Consider the following 23,401-nt stretch of genomic DNA (forward strand, 5'->3'; position numbering starts at 1 on the left):
GATTTTTCATGAACTGTTCATGGAATTACTGTGATTTCCAGATTGGGGGGAGAGTTTATTGCGTTTTGAATGTGTTGTAGAAATCAGGCAACATTAGGTGTTTGGGTGGCAGGAAAGGGTGGGAATATTTCTTTGATATGCCGGTCCCCTTACATCTAGAAAGCAAAAGTGGGCAGAGTCTCAAGCGCATGTCGTCACTGCTTCCTGGGAAGCTTCCAGCAGCAAGAGGCACTGGCTGCTGCTGATACTGCAAGAACGGGGTTTTTCCCAAAGGTTTGGGATGGGGTTCTTTTTTATTTTAACTCAATTAATTCATTTCTATGCTGATGCTGTAAATTCTCACTGGGTTTTTCGTTGGTTTTTGGTTTGGTTTTGTGGGTATTTTTCACCTGTGTTTATTACATTGGGATATGCTGTCTTTTCTACTAGTCTGTTGCAGGCTGCCTGTAGCAGACCTTACAAACACTTTAGGTGGTATGGTATGCGTGGTTCCTAGCCAGCTGCTTGGTGGAGCTTAAGTCTATTCCATCAGACCACTTACCTTTTTTTCAGCCCTTTTCTGCCTCACTTTTTGAGTCTATTCCTAATATTTCAGTTTTGACTTTAGGCACCTTCTCCTGCATGCCTTCTGTAGGTCAGGAAATACCCATGATTCTCTGAAGAGCAGAGCGTCTCTTCTGATCTTGTCCTGTGGGTGGGCATAACTGGCTGGCACTCGTATTTTCTCATGGTTTTTTTGTTTGGAATGCTTGCATGCACAGGTGCGTGGGATAGGGCTATCCAGTGCTGATGTGGTTCTCACAGACCTGAGGGGCAGTAGGAATGATTGCAGTCCCTAGACCCTGTTTTCATGCAGATTTGGTTATATTTTGTCCAGTTCATCTATAGGCAAATGCTGATGTGTCCATTCCAGTTCATATTCACCAAATCCTGTTCAGACCTTTTCTCCAGGTCTGCTTTTTATGGCATTTTCCCCAAAAGGAGATGGGAGCGCTTCTTTCTCGTTTGTTAAGTGATCCATGCCAGAGTTGATAAAGTGGAATTATCTGGGAAAGGAAAAAATGATGAAATATGGCACTGCTTCACGTTACAGAAAAGAAACTGCAGTACTGCATCTTTGCCAGATTATTTCATGCTGAGTGATGGAGGATTGGGTGTAGGAAACAGAGGAGTGATGTACAGAAATGCAACAAGGTGGAAGGTGCTGTCAACTCTGAGAAAGCATTTGAGGTGCTGGGTATTTTCAGAGAGGGATATGAAGGAGGAGGATGTTGGAGAACGTGTGGAAATGGATACTTTACTGGTTAAAGCACTAACTCTTGATGGATTTGAGGTGGTGAGGAGTAAACCGTGAGGATTAGGAGGAAAAATACTTTGTGGAGTACCAGCCCCACATGTGATGTTCACTCAGCTAGGGAAGAGCACACTTTTCTCTTTTTCTCTGAAACTGAGGACAAAATGCTGCTTTGGTTTTGCTAGTGTGTCCAGTCACCTCCTATAGAGCACCTAGAAGAATGATCTAAGGTGGAGGTCTCTGCATTTTTTGATTACACACCCCATCAGTACAAAATTTGTGAGCACTTGACCTCAGTGTATTTTTTTTGTAATTTCTAAATTACATACATACACTACTGTACTAATATGTATGCTATAAAACATATAAAAAATAAAAATTAAAAAAGGATGGAAGGTTAAACAAACACTATTTTAAAATTTTATAAAATTTTATTTATTAATATACCAAAACTATGTTCTTCATGCACTCCAGTGGATTGTCTTGTGCACCCCACTTTGGAGACTACTAACTACCCTGAGGTCTCCTGTAACATAGTTTAAACAAATTTTCCAGTCATATGGTAGTAACCCTTTTTCTCCCCACCCCTTTTTTTTAATGTTTGTGCTGTTGTCCTAGCTGACATTTCCACTTTTAGAAAATAGGGCATGCTACAAGAGTAAGACCTTTAGACTATATCCATGTTGTGATTACGGTTCTGGCTTGACCCCAGGTCTTTGGGCCGCAGTGACCTGTTGCTCTTTGAGGTGCAGTCTCGCTGGAAGAAGACAGCTCAGAGCTGAAGATTGGGAGGGGAAAGCATTTAGCTGTTGCCTTTAACTTACCGTTAAGTGATGAAGTATTTGTATATAATATTAAAAGTGTCTAAAAAAGAGGTTAATTTTAAAGTTGAGGATCCACGTAAATCTTCAGCTCTGCTGTGAGTGCGAAGGTCAGCTTCTGCCCAAACTTCCTTTAGTTCTTCCTTTTTAAATTTTCTTATGCCTATGATAATGGGTTTGGTAAGAGCTGTCCACCTGTGTTACAGTTCCAACTATTAATAAACGATGTCTCTTTCCAAGGATTACTACGGAATTACATTCCCTGCTCCTGCAACCCTGACAGGCAGAGATGGGAGCCTTGCTAACAACCCGTACTCAGGTGAGTGCTATTTAAAGACGAGTGTGGTGAAATGTGTTGATTTCTAAATGCAGGTCATCCTGCTGTTGCTGAAAGAGCAACTGTTTTTTTCCCCTTCTGTAAGCAGTTAAACCCATCAGTCCAAACTAGTCAAACAAAAGGGAGCATCTCCCTCTCAACCTTCACACTGACGTTTCTTCATGGTTTTGGTCAGTAATTCATGTGTGATGACTTCTGGGAATAAGTTGGATATCCTTTGAGGATACGTGTAAAATTGTTAAGAATGTAAATGGCAGTGTCACCTAGTGCCCTTCCCAAGCACATACAAGTGTTTGAAAATATTCCATAGCTTAATCATTCTTTTCAAAATTCATTTGCTTGCCTTCTTTTTTTGGCACTGGAATAGACACACACCCCCCACACACCCCCAGCAGCTCCCCGTAGTTCGTTACTGCTATTTTAGCACTTTTGTGTTACCAGCAGGAGGTGCATCCATCAGGCTCTCTCTTGCCCTCCCCAAATCTAATGGACTTCGTTCCTGGAAGCATGTGTTCTGAGAAGCCTTTCCTCGTGCCTGCTCTTGCTCTTCAGTTATCATTGTGCAAAGATGACATTAATGCCATCCAGATTTTTGAGCCAGTGGTTTTCATCCTGCCATCTGATTACAGCTTAACGCCTATGGCTACAGTTTTATAATTCTTGTAATGATGGTATTATGTGTTCTCATGCTTCTTGGTAACCAACAAAAAGAAATACTGGTTGGGAATGGGATAGATGCAATTGATGTATGTAATCTCCCTAAAAAGCATATGAACATGCTGCTCTGTAGGGTACCAGAAAATGCAAGTGTTCAGGAGTTTTCTGCTTCATAATCATTTCTCTTGGGAGGCTGCTTTTGGATTAATAACCAAATTTCCCTTCCTACTTCTTCAATAAGGTGGCCCACGATGCAAGCCTTGCTTTCCTGGCCTTCAGCTACTGTCTCCAGAACTTTGGTGGTGTGAGGAACCGGACATCTTAACTAGTCATGCTTGACAAATAAACAGACATTGACAAAAATATGCCCATCACTGCCCGTAAATCCTAACTTGCTTTAAGCCCATGCAGCTTAGCTAATCAGTTTAACACCTAGGAGAGTCACACTTTAACCCAGCAACCATTTGCTCTTTGGCAATTTGCCATACTTCTGCTTTTAGCATGTTTTATTGCAATGATCTGATACTAGTGAATCTGCTCAGACGCTGTGAGATAGGTAAGTATTGGTATCTCCGTTTTACCGATGCGTTAGCCATGGCACAGAGTTCTGTGCCACAAACAGGCAATGTCCCTGTGGCCATCAGGAACAGAGACAGGGAGTGTGCTTCCCGTGAACAGCTGCAGGCTTTCAAGTGTAGCATGTGCTCTCTTCTGTAGTTGTCTACTTGTATTCAGAGGATTTGAATCCTTAGAGTCCTTCACTTTTGGAGTAGTTTTGACAGCGTTTCTGACCAGTGCTTTCTTTCACAGGTGATGTAACAAAATTTGGCCGTGGGGATTCTGCCTCCCCTGCTCCTGCTACCACACTTGCCCAACCACAGCAGAACCAGACGCAGACTCATCACACGACTCAGCAGCCCTTCCTCAACCCGACCCTGCCCCCAGGATACAGCTACACTGGGTTACCTTATTACGCTGGTGTGCCCGGTGTACCCAGTGCATTCCAGTATGGGCCGACCATGTTTGTAAGTGTAACAGCCTGAACTGTAACCTTCCCTTCATGCCTCTGATTTTGCTCTTTATGATTCTTAGAATCATGGAATGGTTTGGATTGGAAGGGACTTTCAAAGATCACCTAGTCCAACCCCCCTGTCATGGGCAGGGACACCTTCCACCAGACAAGGCTGCTCAAAGCCCCATCCAGCCTGGCCTTGAACACTGCCAGGGATGGGGCTTCCACAACTTCTCTGGGCAACCTGTTCCAGTGTCTCACCACCCTTGTCTTAAAAAAAAATCTTCCTTAGATCCAGTCTAAACCTACCTTCTTTCAGTTTGAAAACATTGCCCTGTGTGCTGTCACTGGCTGGTAAAAAGTTTTTCTCCCTCTTTCTTATAAGCACCCCCCCGTCTAGTATTGAAAGGCTGCAATAAGGTGTTCCTGGAGCCTTCTCTTCTCCAGGCTGAAAAACTTCAACTTTCTCAGCCTTTCGTCATAGGAGGGGTGCTCCAGCTGTTGGATCATTTTTGTGGCCCTCCTCTGGACCTGTTCTGAAAGGTCCGTGTCTTGCTGTACTGGGGACCCCAGAGCTGGATCTGGTACTGAGGTGGGGTCTCGTGAGAATGGAGTAGAGTCATCTTCCCCAGTCTGCAAGGGATTTCCAAAAATGTGCAAGCATGAGAAAATAGTTTCAGTCCCTTCCCCAAGAAAACAGGAAATTTAAAAGGCCAGTACTCATGGACTCCTATGCAGGTTACTGTGAATAGCAGACAACTGTAGCTCATGGACTCGGTGTTCCTGAAAGCTCTTACTGTAGTCTCTGGAGACTGAAGGGGAGACCCAAATCTGCGTGAGCTGAGAGTGCCTAGGAAATCCTTTTGAGGATGGAGGAGACCCCATTAAGTCAGAAAGCTGTGCTGCTAGTCTTAGGAGGAAGAAGGTTATTCGGGAAGAGGTGATGCTCCAGGCAGAGGGGTAGATAAGTCTGGTTTAGGGCTCAGTAGGGCAGTGTTCCATGCAGCAGCCTCAGGGCAGGAATTGATGTTTTATTTGATTCTGGAGGGAGAGCACTGCAACTGCTCCTTCTTGGAATTTGCTGTTTACATTCAGCGCATGAAAGAAATACGCAGCCTGTTCCGAAAGGAGGTTGCACTGCAATCTGAGGGGCAGCTGTAGCAGAAAACGTGGGGCTTGCACACATCCACTACAGCGAGTTGCTGCTGAAAGCATGAGTGCTGTCTCCCATGCCATCCCGATACTCCCAACTCCAGATGAAATTTCCTCCCCCACTAGATGGCAGAGGGAGCTTGTGTTTTGCGCGACATTCCCTGTTAACAGCGCCTTTTGTTCCCTTTGTTCAGGTACCTCCGGCATCTGCTAAACAGCACGGAGTCAACCTGAACACCGCATCGACTCCCTTCCAGCAAGCGAGTGGCTATGGGCAGCACAGCTATGGAACAGGTACGCTTACCACTGCGCTTTTCATGTGAGGGTCTGCAGAGCTGCTTGCACACTGTAACACCTTGTCTTGTACACACCGGCAGGCTATGATGACTTAACGCAGGGAACGGCAGCTGGAGATTACAGCAAAGGAGGCTACAGTGGGTCATCTCAAGCACAAAACAAATCTGCTGGCACTGGACCTGGGAAAGGTAACACATGAGACTTAAGGATGCTCTTCAGTGGGATTTAGTAGGGTAGAGTCCCAGTGCTGTGCAGTCAACACAGCAGCCAGCTCTAAACAGGGCCACAATCCAAGCTGTTTCTCCATCTCCCGTATGCTTTTTTAAATGTCCCAAGTGTTCCTTCTAAATCTTATGACTGGACTTTGCATAAGGATTTTTGTGGCTGATGCGCAGATTTGTCCACAATTATATATAGGAGAAATGGTAAGCTGCTTCCTCTGCCAAAGTTTTCTTTGCTGAAGGGTAGTGGTCCTACAGCAGTGTCATGTTCTTGAAGCCTGAGTGGTTGGGTGCTGCTACTCAAATGGTCCTGTGCCAAATCATGACTAGATTTTAATTTTCTTGGTAGACACCCAGCATAGCCGTGTGTTAGGGGCAAGCAGGGCATCTCTGGGCTGCTGTTTCAGCTGCTGTCTGTAAACCCTCTAACTTATCACATTGTTTCATGCCTGGAAATGTTTTCTTTGTGACTGTGAAGGCTGAAGAACGTATACAGTTTATAGGAAAGCTTTATTCTGCACCTGCTGGTTAGAACTGAGAAGTGTGTGCTGAACTGCTTACCACTAACTAGTTCATTGTTGGGCTTAACAAATACCAAGCATTTGCTGTGCATTTGAAACACCAACTGGACTGTCTTCAGCCAAGAGCTGCTCACACTTTCGTCTGTAGAGGAGCAATCCAAAAAGGAGCAATGTCCTAGGAAGGGTACAACCTTAGAGCAGTGCAAACCCTCCGAGTCCAGTCCTTTGATCACTGGCCAAAGGAACCACTGGTTTTATTCCAATCCAAGTGGAATTATTAGAGCCAGTCTTTCTGAGACAGTGAATAAGTGGCTGCTTTGAGAGTCACCTTGCTGGTAAGTGGGTGTTTCTGAGCCTGTTGCGGCACCAGCTGGTCCAGGTGGAAGCCAGCCTGAATCAGTGATACTCTCTCTGGGCAGAGGAGCATTGCAGACTTCACCCTTCTGCAGGGTGTAAAAGGACAAGGGGTCAAATGTGTAGCAGATGCTGGGTTTCATCACTCAGTGCACTACTGGAAAGCTCTTGAACACTGCAATAGAGCCAAATGCATCCCTAATCCTAGGGGAAAGCTGGCTTTTCGTGAGCTTAAATGAGTGTGCAGTGCAGCCAGCTGCTGCCTGGTGAAGTGCATTTGAATCCAAGCGGTACTGGGTCATGGATGTGGGTGATTTATCCTGGTGGACTGTTTTCCCATTTTCCTGTGGGAGCGAAGAGCCGAGCCCTTTCTTCTGTTCCCATGTGGGGTGCTGTGGGTGTAAGAGCATGGAGAGCCCCGCTGGGCTGGCCAGTAGCAGCAGCAAGGGGTGTGGTGCAGTAGCTGTGGATGAAGGTGCATCTACCAAGGCTGCTGGAGGTGCCAGGAGCAAAGCATGGGGTTTATGTTGGGTGGTGGTTGACTTTCTCATTGTCAATGGCTTTTTTTTGTTTTTCAGGTGTTTCTGTGACCTCAAGTAACACAGGTGTGCCTGATATCAGTGGCTCAGTCTATAACAAGACTCAGGTGAGCAATGCTGTACCCTCCTCCCTGATGGCCTGAGGCCAGGCTGATGGCTCCCATCCTATTCTCAGACCAGTTGGTCTCAGGGTCAGCAGGCTGTGGCATTTCTGGTGCTGTTCCTGTTTGCTGTTGGAGTCTTGCCCTCTGTTGCATTGTTTCTGCCATGTCAGGTCCTGACAGCAGCTCCTGACATAGGTGCAGTGCCACACACAGCCCCACATGAGCTGTATCCTGGGTGCAAATGAATGTGATGGGGCTAATGTTTTTAGTCGAAATAGCCCCCAAAGCAGGTGAGTCTAGAGGGCATTTTCTTTTCACCAGAGAGACCAGTCAGTAGTGTCCACCCCTAACACAGTGTCCCATGCTCTTCTGTGGCCGTCGTTCAGCACACAGCTTCCCAGGGAAGGCTGAAAGTGCTTTTACAAGCTGTAGTGTGCAGTCAGCTTATGCCCAGTTCCTGTTTTCTCCTCCTTGCACCCTCAGCTGGGGGAATCTGTGTCTGTGATTCATGCTTACAGGTAGGAAGCCAGCCCTCGCCTACGTGCTTAGCACTAGGAGTCAAGCTTTGGCCGGAGGGAGGAAAATCTCACTGCAAATTCTTCATTCAGTTTTGTTGGGCTGCCCTGGGTAGGTCAAGTAATTCCAGGCTGAGCCCCTGCAATGTGTGATTTCAGGCAGCTGCTGCCATCCCATGTCCCACTGAGTAAAAAGAGGTCAGGGGGAAAAAAGGGGCTTACTCATGGAGTGGTGAAAGGTTCAAGTGGTGTGTGTTTGGGCCACTCCTGTGCTTGCCTGGTCACTTGTGGGGCTGCTCACACCAGTCTCTGACACTGTCCCCCCTTGCCTCCTATGCAGACATTTGACAAGCAGGGATTCCATGCTGGCACACCGCCTCCTTTCAGCCTGCCCTCTGCTCTCGGATCGACTGGGCCCCTGAACCCTGGTGCTGCCCCGGGTTACGCTCCAGCCCCCTTTCTCCATATCCTGCCTGCACATCAGCAGCCTCATTCCCAGATGCTGCATCACCATCTTCAGCAAGACGGGCAGGTGAGTCAGCCCCTCCTGCCTCTGCAGCATGCCTGAGGACCGAGTGCTGCCCCCACATCCCAGCGGGGCAGGGTCTGAGGGGTCTTGCTTCGCTCATTGGGAAAGGGCCATGACAATGATTGCAGACTGACAGACTCGATGCTGTTGACCAGCTTGGGGTGGGGGGACCTCAGCGAGTTCAGCAAGGGGAAGTGCCACGTCCTGCCCCTGGGGAGGGACGGCCCCATGCACTAGTACACGCTGGGGGGCAACGCAGATTGGCAGAAAAGGCCCTGGGGATCCTGGTGGACACTGAGTTGGCCATGAGCCAGCAATGTGCCCTTGCCACGAAGGCAACCAACAGTATCCTGGGCTGTATTAGGCACAGTAATGGCAGCAGGTCAAGGGAAGGAGATCCTTCTCCTCTGCTTAGCACTGGTGAGGCCACACCTGGAGTGCTGTGTCCAGTTCTGGGCTCCCCAGTACCAGAGAGACATGGATGTACTGGAGAGTTCAACAAAGGGCCACAAGGATGGTGAAGGGACCGGATCATCTGTCCTTTGAGGAAAGGCTGAGAGACCTGGGACAGTTCAACCTGGAGAAGAGAAGGCTTAGGGGGATCTCATCAATATATGTAAACACCTGAAGGGGGAGGGTGTAAAGAGGACTGACCCAGGCTCTCCTCAGTGGTGCCCAGTGACAGGACCAGAGGGAGTGGGCACACTGAAACAAGGGAGGCTCCATCTCAACATCGGGAGAAGCTTTTTTGATTGGAATGGTGACCAAGCACTGACACGGGTTGCCCAAGGAGGTTGTGGAGTCTTTATCCTCAGACCTCTCTGGACATGGTGCTGGCCAGCCAGCTGTAGGTGACCCTGCTTGAGCAGAGGAATTGGACAAGATACCTCGAGAGGTCCCTGCCAGCCTCAGCCAGCCTGTGATTCTGTGAAGAGACTGTCCTTACATGGGGGGATGGGCAGTGAGGTGTGAAGCCGCTGCTGTCCCCAGGCTGCGGCAGGAGACAGAATGTGAGCCCTTGCACTGTAACTCTGGGGGAACAATGAAGTATCCTTTTGCAGGTTGGCTCTGACTTGGTCTCACCAGCCCGTCCATTTCCTTGCTATAAAAGTTTCCTGAAAAAACAGTGTTCTTGGTCCTGCTCCTTGCGTTCCTTGTGCTTGAACCTATCTTGGGTGAGGGGCAGAGGGATGACACGTTCCTGTGCTCCTGTTTAATGACTCTGTGGCTGCTTGCCCTGGACTGCAAGATGCGGAGGTGTTGCAGGGCAGAAACGGATCGATTCAGGGGGAGCATCGCTCCCTTGGTGGATATCAGGGCTGTTCCCAAGGGCGGCAGCTCTTCTGGTGACATTCAGATGGGCTCGTCTTTCTGGGAGCACGGGTGCTATGGCAGCTGATGTCCGCATCTTCTTTGTTTTCATTTTCTAGGGTGGATCTGGCCAACGCAACCAACCCAGCACCATGCAGCAAAAGTCTCAGGCTACCAAAACCGCCTATGGCACTTCTCCATACTGGACAAACTAAACCCGAAACCGGGGAGGGGGGAGAGAATGAAAGGAGAGGAGGAGAAAAAAAAAACCCACAAAAAAAAACAAACAAAAAGAAAAGAGAAAAAGAGAAAAAGCCGAAGCCCATTCCTGGAATTATTAGGAGAAGTAACTGCTCAGCCAAATGTCTGTGCGGGGAGAACTGCAGCCAGCCAGCCATCCTCTGTGTGACTCGCCTGCTTCCTCTTTGAGTTGCTGTTGTATGTAATATATTTATGTATGTATTTGTAAATGTAATAGAGCCTAAATGTGGTTTTCTGCATCTTGCAGCCTGTTTTATTTTCTTTGTAGGAAAACTAATTATTCATTTCCCATCTGCACCAAGGTATCCCTCCTTGTTTTTTTAAGCTCTATGGGCTTTATAACTCTGTTACAAAGACAAATGAGCTGGAGCCCATTTATTTAATGCAGTTCTAAATTCAGGCAAATCAGGAGGCCACAAAAAACAAATCCAGATGTGTCCTGTTGGTTTGATTTCTGCCCTCAGCCCCCAGTATAGCTGTTACTTTAAAAGAGGGGTGGGAGAAAAAAAAAGTTTCGTGGGCCTTCCCCTTTCTTTTGTCTCCCCCTTCCCTCCTTCTGTAAAAAATAAACTCTCATGGGCAGTTTGGTCACTGTGGCCCTGAGCTGCAGCCTCAGCTTTTTATTTTTCAATTTCTGAATAATAAAAAGACAGGATTTTCTTTTTTGGTTCGGTTTTGTTTTATTTTGTTTCTCTAGCAAGAGAATCTGGATGGCTCAGTGTGTCCTGGAACTCCTTTGCATCATTAGAGGCAAAAACTATGTAGCGGTTTCTTAAATAAAAGTATAAGCTGTGTCTTGTACCTCTTTTTGCCCTGAGCCACCCCGCCCAGGAAAGGCAGAGCTACTGGATGGAAACTTCACCTGTCCCTCCCCACTTTTTTTAAAACAAAGACCAGCAACTCCTGGTCCTTCTTGTCCTGCACCAGTGCGGTGAATGTTTTAGGAGTTTCATTTCTTTTTAGCCCTTCCTCCACCTAATAAAGGTCTGAGCGTATCACTGGTGTTTGTCTGCATTTTCAAAGGCTCCAGAGGCAGTTTTGCTTTTACAGCCTGTCCCTTTCCACCTGCTCTGCAGCAAAAGCTGAGCTGGGAGGGTAAGAGCAGCAGATGGGTCTGCAGGGGATGCTGAATACCATGACAAAGGTGAGTGACCTCGGTGCTGAAAGCTTATAAGCATCTGCAGCAGGGATGGGATCCTGGGCATCATCCCGAGTCCTGACATTAAACATCACGTCTCCGCCTTCAGTGTCCTCTGGCGTTGTGCTCTGTGTGAGTTGCAGGGAGCAGCTGGGGAAGGTAAGGAGGGGGCAGAACTGCAGCACTGCCCTCCCGTGCTTCGCCCACCTGGTCCATGGCCTCCACCAGGAGGAAGGTCAGTGGTGATGACTCCTGCTCCAGGCTCATCCTCCTGAGCATGCTGGCCTTTCATAGCAGAGGAGGTGGGAAAATGTGAAGCTGTATGTGTCCATGTGGCAGGGGAGGGGTGTTTCTGCACTTGCCAATTCTGCATAAAGACCCACAAGAAAAAAACCCTGTTTCTACCCTGAGAACCACTTTCCTTTCTTAAAGTCACCCTTTCACCAGCTCTCACGTCCTGTGGGAACCAGTTGGCTTGGAAGAAGTCTGTATCACCCAGTCCTCCTTCTGCCTCTGACCAGCAGAACATGAACTGTACTGGTGTTCCTCTGCCCCAGCTCAAGTTTTTATACTGGTTGAAGTTCAGCAGCTGCTGCAAGCCCTTGGCAGCTGCTGTCCCACTGGCTTTGGGGCCTAAATGTCAAGGATGGAAAAATGTCTCAGTAGGCTGGGGACTTGCTGCCAGCTTGTACGAGGGCTACACCAGTAACTGAGCCCACGGGGCTTACACTAGTGGCATCTCATTTACCCATGGCCAAAGCTGCTGCTTCACAGAAGCTATTCCTTGAAAAACAGATTTCCCCCAAAGCCAACTTCACACACTTAATTTTCTTGTTTATAGAAGTCTCCTGTTGCCCTCCTAGGCGTAGGTCAGTCCTTGCTGGTGTCAGGGTCCAGGAGCAGCTTGGCAAAGGGAACACACAAGAGTTGGTGCTGGTGCAGAGCATCTGAGGGAGATGCCCCACAAGGACCTAAACCAGTGCTCCTCTCCGGTCCCCAGCTGCACAGCTTCCATCCTCGACTATGGCTGTGGGCATGGAAGGGCAGCACGTCCACCCCTGGAGGTGATGGGCCATGTTGCCCTCCAGCACCTCCTCTTCCCAGCACCATGCAGCAGAGGCAACTCCAGCATCTCCCCAGCTGCTCTGGGGTCCTGCCCGCCGGCAGCACGCTGTGGTCAGCCACAGGCAGCCTCCCCTCGTCTCCAGGCAAGACTAAACAGGATGTTTTCCCGTTTCCTTACACCGTTAGTTCCAGCAGGTTCTTCTGCAGCAATTTCCTCTCCAGTCACCTGTTCCACAGCCTGATGGTAGAGCCAAGGGTGCTCAGCTGCACTCGGCCATCAAAGAAAGCGTGGGGAAATAGCCTGCACCAAGTGGCAGCAGGGTTTACCCAGTGCAGAGTGGGCTGGAAAGTTTGTCCTGCCTTTGATACCGCATCTGCTGGATGAAGCAGCTACTTAGCGGCTCCGGGCAGCCCAGTGCTGTAGGAGGCAGGTGGGAGATTAAAGCAAGCGTGATCCAAGCCAGAAGGCCCGGAGAGCACCATCCCTCTCAGTCCCATTCCCCAACAGGGAGACTCCTCTGGGAATGCAGCTCTGAAATGCCATCGCCATTCCTCCAGCACAGCTGTGAAGCAGAAGCACTTGGGCCACAACCACATCTGACCTGGCAGTTGCTGTGCTGCAATGCCAAGTGCAGCAAGTGCAACAACTCCCGTGCACTTGTCCCACTGGTTCTAGCTTGACTGCGGCAGCAAGGCACTGCAAAAACATTCTCCACTCTTCAACTTACAAGGAGCAGCAGGGGCCAGGCAGGGCAAGGACCCCGAAGGGCTGGCAGTGATCATCTGAAATCCTCTGCCAGTCTCCTGCATGATGTCAAAGCCCTCTGCCCCACCAAGCAAGCTCCCCTGCTGCCTTGTCTGATTGTTTCAGGAACCCTGCCAGGGAACTGGCCACCAGCAGCACCAGCAGCTCTGCCCAAAGTCACTGCTGCAGTCACATGAGATCATGAACATTCAGGATGTGGAAGGAGGGACAAGCCACTTGGGAGGAATATAGGGATGTTGCCAGAACACACAGGAAGGCGATGAGGCGGGCCAAGGTGTGTTTGGAATGAAACCCGGTGAGGGAGGTCAGGGACAAGAAGGGCTTCTTCCAGTACCTCAGCAGGAGAAGGATGACTCGGGAAAATGTGGGCCGGCTGCTGACTGAGGTGGGTGCCCTGGTGCCCAGGGACAGAGAAAGAGGAGTTATTGAATGCTGCCTTTGCTTCAGCCTTCACTGCCGAGGCCGGCCCTCTGTTATCCCAGAGCCTGGAGGCAAGAAAGGAAGTCTGGAGAAAGGAAGAGTCTCTCTTGGTCGAGGAGGATCATGTTAGAGATCACTTAAGCAGCTTGACACCCACAAATCCATGGGCCCTGTCGGGATGCACCCAGAGCGCTGAGGGAGCTGGCAGACGCTATTGCCAAGCCGCTCCCCACCATCTTTGAAAGGCCATGGAGAACAGGAGGGGTGCCTGAGGACAGGAGGAAAGCCAGGGCCACTCCGGCCTTCAAAAAGGGCAAGAAGGAGGATCCGGGAGACTACAGGCCAGTCAGCTTCACCTCCATCCCTGGAAAGGTGATGGAACAGCTCATCCTGGTGGTCATCTCAAAGCACGTGGAGGAAAAGGAGGTCATCAGGAAGAGTCAACACAGATTCACCAAGGGGAAATCATGCCTGACCAACCCGATAGCCTTCTCTGATGGAAGATGAGGGGAGAGCAGCGGTGGATGTTGTCTGCCTTGATCTCAGCAAGGCTTTTGACACTGTCTCCCATAAGATCCTGACACGTAAGCTCAGGCAGTGTGGACTAGATGAGTGGACAGTGAGGTGGATCGAGAGCTGGCGGAACAGCAGAGCTCAGGGGTTGTGATCAGCGGCGCAGAGTCCAGCTGGAGGCCTGTAGCTCGCGGTGCTCCCAGGGGTCGGTGCTGGGCCCGGTCCCATTCAACTCATTCACCATTGACCTGGACGAAGGGACTGAGCGCACCCTCAGCAAGTTTGCTGATGATGCAGAACTGGGAGGAGCGGCTGACACACCAGGAGGCTGCGCTGCTGTTCAGAGAGACCTGGACGGGCTGGAGAGTCGGGCAGAGGAACCTCATGAAGTTCCACAGCGGCACGTGTAGGGTCCTGCCCCTGGGGAGGGACAGCCCCAGGCACCAGCACAGGCTGGGGTGACCTGCTGGGGGGCAGCTCTGCGGAGAAGGACCTGGGAGTGCTGCTGGGCAGCCAGTTGCCCGTGGGCCAGCTGTGTGCCCCGGTGGCCAAGCAGGCCAGTGGGACCCTGGGGGGCATGAGGAGGAGCGGGGCCAGCAGGTCGAGGGGGGATCCTCCCCCTCTGCTCTGCCCTGGTGAGGTCCCACCTGCAGTGCTGTGCCCAGTGCTGGGCTCCCCAGTTCAGGGGGGACTGGGAACTGCTGGGGAGGGTCCGGTGGGGGCTGCAAAGACCATCAGGGGACTGGAGCATCTGCCTGGTGAGGAAAGGCTGAGGGAGCTGCGCCTCTTTAGCCTGGAGGAGATTGAGAGGGGATCTTATCAATGTCTGCAAATAACTTGAGGGCAAGTAGCAGGATGGGGCCAGTCTCTTTTCATTGGTGCCCAGCGACAGGACAGGCACAAACCGCAGCACAGAAGCTCCATCTGAATCTGTGGAAGAACCTCTTTACCCTCAAGGTGACAGAGCCCTGGCACAGGCTGTCCATAGAGGCTGTGGCATCTCCTTCTCTGGAGCTGTTTCAAACACTCCTGGACATGACTCTGTGCAACCTGCTCTCAGTGAACCTGCTATACGGGGGGGCTGGACGAGATCTCCAGCAGTCTCTTCCAAACCTGACCATGCTTGACCTTACCCACATTAGTCTCCCCCTTCCTGATTTAGTCTTCCTAAGTATAACAGCAAAGCCCATAGCCTTTTGCCAAAGCACCTCTTTAAATCAGTTCATTCTTTAGTCTGGCGTTCAGGCAGGCAGCTGTCAAAGAGCAGCTTTATTTACCAATAACCTTATAGATACTTATGTGTACGTATAGGCATTAATGATGGAGCAACACTGAACTTCTGAGTAGCTGTTATTCAAAGCTTTAAGTAACCCATGCAAATAAAACAGCTCAATTAAACAGGGAAGTAACAGTACAGGGATACTTTCGTTTCACATTTTTATTAGTAGACAGATGTGCAGAAAAGACAAAATATAACTACTGAAGGGAAAGACAACACAAAAATGCATCAGTTAATTCTTTCTGGTAAATTATACTGAAGAAAAAAAGAAAACATCTGGCATTTCAGCTAAGAAAACTACTAAGAAATCTAGTGTACCCTGCTGGTTTCAGAATGGTTGAAAACTGCATTTGAAGGGGCTTGTAGTTGCAAATGTAAACGCTAGTATTGGCTGAGACAGGAGAAGAGGGTTAAGAAAATACATCAGAATACACAGATCAGGTAAACATTTTTCTGCAATCTCTTAAATAGTTTCAAAAAAAAAAAAAAACAAACAACCCCTCATACTTCAGTTTGTATCCCAAAAAAAAGAAACCAGCAAGTCAACAAGCAATGACACTGCATGGGACAGTGGGGAAGAGAAATTAGTCTGGTTAATGTGGGAGCTCTCAAAATAGGTTGCTTTTTGTCCTTAGAAAAGGGTAACAGAAGAGTCATGATAATGCATCTTACAACACCAAGCTTGAAAATACAAGTCACTGGAGAGTATACAGTGAAGACGGTCAAAAGTACAAGGGAAATCCTGAAAGATGCAGTATCCTCATTTCAAACCAAGTCATCAACACAGCCAGCACTGCCATACTCCGCTCCTTCACCCCCACAAAAGGTGGACGTTGGTGTCCCTGTCCTGGTGCGGCCCCAAGACCAGTCCTGCAGCCAGGAGGCCCAAGGACCCACCTGCCAGCACTGGCACTGCTCACAGGCTGGAGTGAGGCTGGGGGGTGCCCCAACCCATCACTAGACACAGGGGAGCCCCGCTGCCAGCTCCAAAAGACACCAGGGGCTGCATCAGTCCTTGCTGGAAGGACAAGCTGAGGCAGCCCGCGTGGGACGCTTCAGGAGAGGCCCAGCCACCTCCCCAGGTAACATGCAAGCAGGAGGGCAGACCATTGCGGGGAGCGCTGGGGGACAAGGTGTCACCACCTGGCCTTGCCTCTGCTCTGCAGGGCGCAGAGGAGCAGGGACTGTCCCTGCTGCAGCAAATGCCAACCAAGCAACATTCTGAAAACACATCTGCCTTGCTCACTTCAGGTAGAGCCCCACCAGCCTTCCTCCCCTCCTCTCCACCCCGGGCAACGCACTCTAAACTTGCTCACTGTCATCCCAGGACACAGCCACCAAGCTGATGGCAGAACAAAACTGACTCCCACCAAAGCACCCCCAAGGGACCACAGCTGGTGACGTACCATTGAAAACCCTGAGATATACAAAGGGGAGGCATAAACTAATGCCTGAGCCTGCAGCTCTTATCAGGGTAACTGCTGCTGTACCTGTGGGACTGGAGTGTCACCCAAGCAGGGCCAGAGCTTCAGATCTGCTCCTGAGGGTGCCAGGGCTCAGCACAGGAGGGCAGGGCTGGCTGCTGATCAAGGGATCATGCAAAAGGTGAATTCAGGCCACTGCACCACAGCTGGACAAGAGTACACTACAACAGGGTGAGGATGCTGAGGGACTGAGGAAGAGGATTCAGCAGACAGGAGGGAGGCCCCTAAGCTCTGCCAAGAGCTCCCAAAAACATGCAGGAGGCCAAGCTCAGTGCACCAGCTGAAGCATGCTGCTAAATAGCCTGTCAAACCCCGCTGCTGGCCTTCTCTTCCAGCCTGAAAGCTCTATGTACCCCTCTCCTGGGGGGCTGCGCACGCTTACCCGTGCCCCAGCAGCCAGCCAGGCAGGGGAGAGCCCAGCACACCCCCACCCCCTCTGCCCCACACCCTAGCTGCCACTGCGGGCACAGCGACAGCCTGGCCACCCCAGGCAGGCACTAAAGGCTGACTTCTGCCAACGCTGCAGGACTGCACCAGAGCTGCGCCTACCAACGGGTGACCTACATATGCAACATGAAGAAGGCTCAGGCCAGCACTGGATTTGGGCTGCAGGAAGCGAGTGCTGCTCACGAGCACTGGGGCAGGCGGCTGTTGGTCTCTCCCACTGCCAAAAAGAGGTTCAGGATGAATGCTGGCCTGCTGGGCAGCAGGAGACAACATCTGTTCTCCTCCATCTGGAGAGGGGCAGCTGGCAGCAGATCTCAGCAGCTAAACTCAACTTTTTCAACCCCAACCTAGTCTGAAAAAAAAAAAAAAATTGGATAGCAACCCAGGGCTCAGTTGTACAGATGTGAAGTGTTAATTGTTTATTTTAGGGTTCATATCACAAGCCTTTTTCAGAGACAAAGCTGACTGTGCCCTCTGGGGCTCCAGGGGCCAGCTATTTTCTAACTTGAGCAGGCTGAAAAGGAATACTGTACCTTTCAGTGACATCCCATCAAGCTCAACACACAGTAGCTTTACACTCTCCGCCCCACACCTTATAAAGGAAAAGCCACCACCACAAGGCTAAACGAATGTACACACGCTATTATTGTAAATGGAGCAGCTAAACCTTGGCAATTTGCTTTGTGTGGATTTTTTTTTTTCTTCCCAGTAAATGCAGCACTTGAACTCCCGAAAACTCAGCCTCCAATGGGTTTGTTCCAGCTTTAAATACATTACACATCTCAATGCAAGACTGTATTTAATTCAAGAAACTAAACGCGAGCAAACCTGTTTCACTGTGAGCATTTCGAAGAGAAGTGAAAAGGGGAGTTTCTTTTTTAAAAAGAAATCATAATACAGTGATGAAAGGGTTAAGAATGCAAGAATTCAGACATTCTGTGGAGGGTCTCTAAGAGGTCCATAAAAAAGGAGCAAACAGATCCATACAACAGGAGACAGCAGGAGACAAAAAGTTTTGATCCCCCCCCCCCCCCCACTTTTTTGCTGGACTGCTGCTAGGTTACCGCTGCTCCCTTCTGGCCTGAGTCGGCAGGGCAGTACAGGGGCTTAGAGGGAGCAGGTCACGACTCCTCATTGCCAGAATCATCATCATCGTAACAGTCGGCATCCTCCTCCTCCTCATCTTCATCGTCAATGTCGTCATCATACAAGTCGTCATAAAGCAAATCTGAACTGTTGTCATTGGAAGGCACTTTAGTTTTGATGCAGTACTCTGCCAGTGTAGTGGGGACCTTCACGCCATCCTTCTCTGCCTCAGCTTTGGTGGCCAAAACCTGTTTCCTGCGACGAGGACACAGCAAGGTGAGCAGGACCGTGTGCCAGCAGCAGCGTGGCTCAGCTCCCCACCTCCCAGCCAGCCCCAGCACAGCCCTCCTGGCAGCTCAGAGTCAGGAGAGCTGGTGTTTGGCTGAAGAGCCAGAAGCAGCACTAGAAACAGACTCAGTTCCTGCAGCCCCAGGCTTGGAAGCACTCCAAGGGTGTTTGCAGCACACATGCTCTCAGCAACATAGGAAATCAGTTATTCTGCAAGACTCCACACTAGAGACCTGCCACAGCTCAGAGCAAATTTCATTACATTTGCTTCAGAAAGGATGGTCAGGGATTTCCCAAGATTCAGGGATTTCCTAAGATGACCTACTGGCTCCACCACTGATGACTCTAGCCTTGCATGCTCAAAACTGCGATTCCTGCAAGATTTTGGCAGCTCTGAGCTCCCGCTAGAGGGTAAGAGCAGTCAGAGCAGGTGGCTGCACCCCGAGATGCAGCTGTAATCCCCAGTGCTGCGGGGGGCTGGCAGAAGACAAGTGTTTCCCATCACCCCAGGACAGGCTCACGGCTGCTGCCTCCTTCCCTGCAGCACTAGGCCTGTGAACGGTTGGCTGGCCCACGTTGCCTCCCAGCACGGAGAAGAGCAGACGGCAGCCTGCCTGCCTGCCCATCAGTCCGCCATGCTCTGTTTGTAGAGTGCATCCAGCTCTGCCACAGCCAAGGGAGCTGCAAGTGACTACGATAACCTCCCAGCGAGGCTCCTTCCACAGGCTGACTGCCCGGCGCAGCTCCAGCCAGAGGTATATGCTACACATCCAGCTAGCGGAGTCCATGCAGATGTGGTCTTGCCCCAAGCATGACAGCAGCCCCACTGCTGTACGGGCAGCTCTGGCTCGAGTTCACATCATCTCCCTACAGCACCTGGTGAGCCATGAACTTATCAGCAAAGGACAGTCAAGACTGAACAGTTCTTCTAGCTAATCAAACCCAGCTTTGCAAGTGCTTGCCAAATCCCACTGATATTCCTTCAAACTGGAAGGACAAGATTATGATTCATGAGTGCAGTAAGCACAGAATTTGTAGGATGCAGTCAGTTTGTATCACATCCCAGGCAATGCAGGAATGCTCAAAGGCAAGCAGGGACTTCAACTGGGATTTACTAGCAGCCAATAGGTTTTGCAGAGCATCATGCCAGATTAGTTTTGAAAAAAAGAACAATTTACAGACAGATCAGCCCAGTCCTGCTCCAGAAGCTTGCACTGCTTCTGTGTGCTGAAAAACCTAGAGGGACCAGAAGCATGGACTTGGAATAAGGCAGCAAGTTTCATTTCCAAAGAAGCAACCACAGCGAGAAGCTGGTTTCAGCAAATTCTGCAAAGCAGCCTGTTTCGTAGGATTCAAAGCAGGAGGCCAGTAGCACAGCATCACACATGGCAGAGCTTACCTTATGATTTCAGCATACTCCTTGTCTTTTCCTTTACTGTCCCTCCATTTCCTGAACATGACTGACGCATCCACATTGGCAGGAGAGAATGTGTTGGGCTCATTAAGCAAAGAGATCACACTCAGTAAGATAGTCCTGAAAAAGGTAACCACAACAGCAGAGTCAGAGCTGACACATTCGTGGGTTCTGGACGCCAACGACTTCTTTAGGCGATGCATCAGGAACTTGTCTAAAGGCGAGTATTAAGGGTAACTAAGGGTAATATCTGAAGTAAGAGCAGGTATTTATGAACTTCAGACCCTGGCCATCAGCATAGGGAAGGTGACAATAAAACCTCAGGGATCTCATCTGACTACAGACCATCATGTCTGTGCATGTGCTTGTGTCAGGACATCAGTCAAAGCTAGGATCAGACCAGAATTCAGCTTGTCCACACCACCCGTGGATCGTGCAGGGCTGGAAACCTGCATGGCAAGCCTGTTCCTGGTGACATTCAACCTCCCAGCAGAAAGCCAGTCTCTTCGCCTGCCCTGTGTAGGGAGAAGGACCACTATGACTCAAGGCCATCAGACAAGGGGCACTGCCTTCCCTGCCCCACTGCGTGTTAAGAGGTTGAAGCTGTGGGCAGATCTCACCTCTCCCCTCAGCTTGTGCATCACTCCGGCTGCTGAGCACAGCCAGGGCGAAATAGTGCAGGTGTTGTTCAATACCCAGGCAAGCTGCCAAGGGCCCAGCAGGATTCAGCTGCTGGTTGGTATTCAGCAAAGCCAGCAAGAGCCAGTCATGTAAGCCTCAGCAGACAAGACAGCCTTCCTAGATTTTCTAGCAGCAGCACAGAGCTAGCTAGCTGCTCTGCTGGCATCTGCTAGGAACAAACACCACCTCCCTCACCCAGACCCTTCTCCTGCATTTTCTACATCTCTTCCTGCATTTGCACTTCAGAGATTCAGCCCTTCACTGTGCCACAACCAACACAAAACTCAGCAGTGAGTCACATCACACAGCCCTACACACCCAGACACCTGGCTGTAGCTACTACCACAACAGCTTCACATGTCTGAGGTGGTCCTGCTGGCAACAGCTTGGGATTTAAATGAAAGGGAAAAATGAGATACAAGAATAAGTCTTGATACACAGCAGTATGTAGCAACTGCTTTGCAGAACTTGATTAGAAGACTACAGCCCCAGCTGTATGCAGGAGCGGGCTGGAAACTAGGACCATGCATGGCAATCAGCTGGGGGGAACGTGCTCGAGCTTGTCTAGACAACAATTAACATGATACAGAGCACAGGGGAGTGGGGGACGGATGGCGCCAAGGAGAGGTAACACCTTGCTGTTAATGGATGGTAGTTTACCACCGATCGGGGATTGCCTAGTATGCAAGGCTTAGCTTCAAGAACCAACCTGTTTAAAACGCGCAGCTTCTGAAAGTGTATATAAACTTGTGCTTCTGTACAATAAATCGACATTTGCTTGCATCAAGCTGCGTCACATCTCCTCATTCGCCGCAGCTGTACTTGCATTGATTCTAGGGGTACATGCAGAGCCGAACACATCTACCAGACCATGTATCAGGGATACAATTACAGGAAGTGCTTGGTCATTTGGATGCTGTGTTTCTTTAAAAGTTTTGAAACTGAACACTTGTGTCTGGCCAGACTGTTCAGCACAGCTATCAGGACAGTCTTACACAATTTATTTTCCAAGTGATATAATTCAGTAGGGAAAAGAGAACAGCAGCTCTAGAAAAAGACTGTCTGGTCAGACTGGAATGATGGGCCAAAGAGAGGCCATCTTCTACTTCATCTCAAGAACTCACGTAAAAGCTTTTGATTCCCAGCAAGCAGGCTATAAAGCCAGCATATCAGCTCCGGCATCATTGCAGCAGCTTCACTGCAGAGCAAGCAAACTCTAGGGAAGGCTGAGGACAGGAATTCATGTCTGGATCTAGCATCTGCTCTACCACACTTCCATCAACAAAGTGACAAGAAGCCCATTTCCACTGCAGTGCCCCAGACTCCAAAGTCACCGCAAAGCTACTTTAATACACCAAGGCAACTGTCTATTAGTGGTGAGGTGCTCTGCATTCTTCATTCCCAACCATCATGTTAGATCAGCTCCTTCACTGGTGGTAACTTAAAAGTGAGACTGCCTGCTCTGAGACAAACCCTGCTACTGTGGGTAAACAGCATAAACAAGGTACAGTAACAGCAAGGGATCCCAGCACATGGGATCTGACAGGACCAAAGCCACAAAAAACACTTACCCACACAGGACCGAAAATTTCCTCAACGTCAGATACAAACCGCACTGGACCAGACAAGAGACTGACCCTCTGCCATACTGTCAGGGGTCTGTTTCTGTCAGGCAAGGTTGTTCTAGTGTGTTGCTTCATGCAAGCTGTTCGCATGAAAAGCGGTGGTTTCAAGACTGCCTTCTGCTTTCTTACATCCCCAACCCTATTCTGGGAAACAGTGAGCTGTTGTGTTTTCCGTACTGTTGTCTTCAGAGTGAGTCCCTCTACATCCCTTCACCAGGAGGGGAGAGCAGCCAGCAGAGGCTCAAGGAAACAGACCTGTCAAGCATCTTTTTCACTCCATCCATCAAGAGAAAGCTCAAAAACAGATAAATTTCATCAAAACCAGACATTATGTAGAATGGCTGGTGCTCCCAATCAGCACATCCTGTTATACTCATTTTGAACAATGTATGGGGTTTTTTTTGTTCCAGCTACTATCTACACCGAAGCGTCTCAGAGCCACCTTTAGAGGTGGGCATAGACTTGTCCTAACACATTTTTGCTCTCCAGTATAGACTGTACTGGCAGACAAGTTCATGCATTGAGCTGGCTGCAGAAACTGTCCAAACCTTAAGGCAGCCAAAAAAAAGCCAACAAAAATGGGCATTCTCAGGAAACAAAGCAACAGTGAGACAAGCCCATCTTCACTAGATAGACGTGTACCAACATCTTGAACATTGTGCTCAGTTTTGGCCTGTGTACCTCAAAGGACAGAGGTGAGACGGGGGAGATATGGAAAAGGGCAACTAAAGTGATCAAAGAGCCTCAACTCTAAGACCTGCCACCACCTCCACAGCTCTACGGGACTCGGGATGTGAGAAGACAAGCAGAATTCTCTGCCACAAAGATCACAGCTGCCTTCCTTCACATCTTGCTGCATGTTTGCCATGTTTACTTATGCCTGCCACATCTAGATCCGAGTGATGGGAAAATTCATATTGACTGTGTTTTAAAAAAAAAAAATGATCAGCATGCCTGACACCATTAGAGGTGAACACACAGGTGCTCTCAAAGTTAATGAATGACATGCCCCCCTTCAGACACTTCAACCACAGCTGTCTGTAGTAAACAGCCAATACTCAGCAGAATTTACAAAATTCAGCAGCTGAAGAGAAGCCCTAGATTACATAGGCAGCTCATTACAAACATGCTGCCCTTCAGTCCTGCTGCCTCCTGTCTGACTCTGGAGCCTTGCAAAGCCAGATGGGACCTCAGCAGGATGCATCTCTCAGCACTTAGCCCAATGGGAGATGCTGGTAGAAGGCTAACAGTTAAGGACAAGTTTTATTTC

General features: G+C 49.6%; 2 protein-coding genes across 7 annotated transcripts in view; one reads left to right on the plus strand and one right to left on the minus strand.

Annotated features, from left to right (window-relative positions):
- The window catches only part of UBAP2 (ubiquitin associated protein 2), a 117,863-nt gene extending 107,884 nt beyond the window's left edge, over positions 1-9,979 (plus strand). For all 6 annotated transcript variants that reach the window (XM_055790290.1, XM_055790291.1, XM_055790292.1 and 3 more), the window contains 7 exons: positions 2,356-2,434; positions 3,920-4,134; positions 5,468-5,567; positions 5,651-5,758; positions 7,245-7,312; positions 8,165-8,356; positions 9,784-9,979. In XM_055790290.1, the coding sequence (XP_055646265.1) occupies positions 2,356-2,434; positions 3,920-4,134; positions 5,468-5,567; positions 5,651-5,758; positions 7,245-7,312; positions 8,165-8,356; positions 9,784-9,879 (858 nt within the window). In that variant the 3' untranslated portion in view covers positions 9,880-9,979. The remainder of the gene's footprint in view (positions 1-2,355; positions 2,435-3,919; positions 4,135-5,467; positions 5,568-5,650; positions 5,759-7,244; positions 7,313-8,164; positions 8,357-9,783) is intronic.
- Positions 9,980-15,250: 5,271 nt separating this feature from the next.
- UBE2R2 (ubiquitin conjugating enzyme E2 R2) overlaps positions 15,251-23,401 on the minus strand; it is a 57,873-nt gene continuing 49,722 nt past the window's right edge. The window contains exons 4-5 of the mRNA XM_055791011.1: positions 19,811-19,945; positions 15,251-18,378 (exon numbers count right to left, since the gene is read on the minus strand). Of these exons, the coding sequence (XP_055646986.1) occupies positions 18,159-18,378; positions 19,811-19,945 (355 nt within the window). The 3' untranslated portion in view covers positions 15,251-18,158. The remainder of the gene's footprint in view (positions 18,379-19,810; positions 19,946-23,401) is intronic.

The sequence above is a fragment of the Falco peregrinus genome, chromosome Z (assembly GCF_023634155.1).
Source record: "Falco peregrinus isolate bFalPer1 chromosome Z, bFalPer1.pri, whole genome shotgun sequence".
NCBI classification, from domain to species: Eukaryota; Metazoa; Chordata; class Aves; order Falconiformes; family Falconidae; genus Falco; species Falco peregrinus.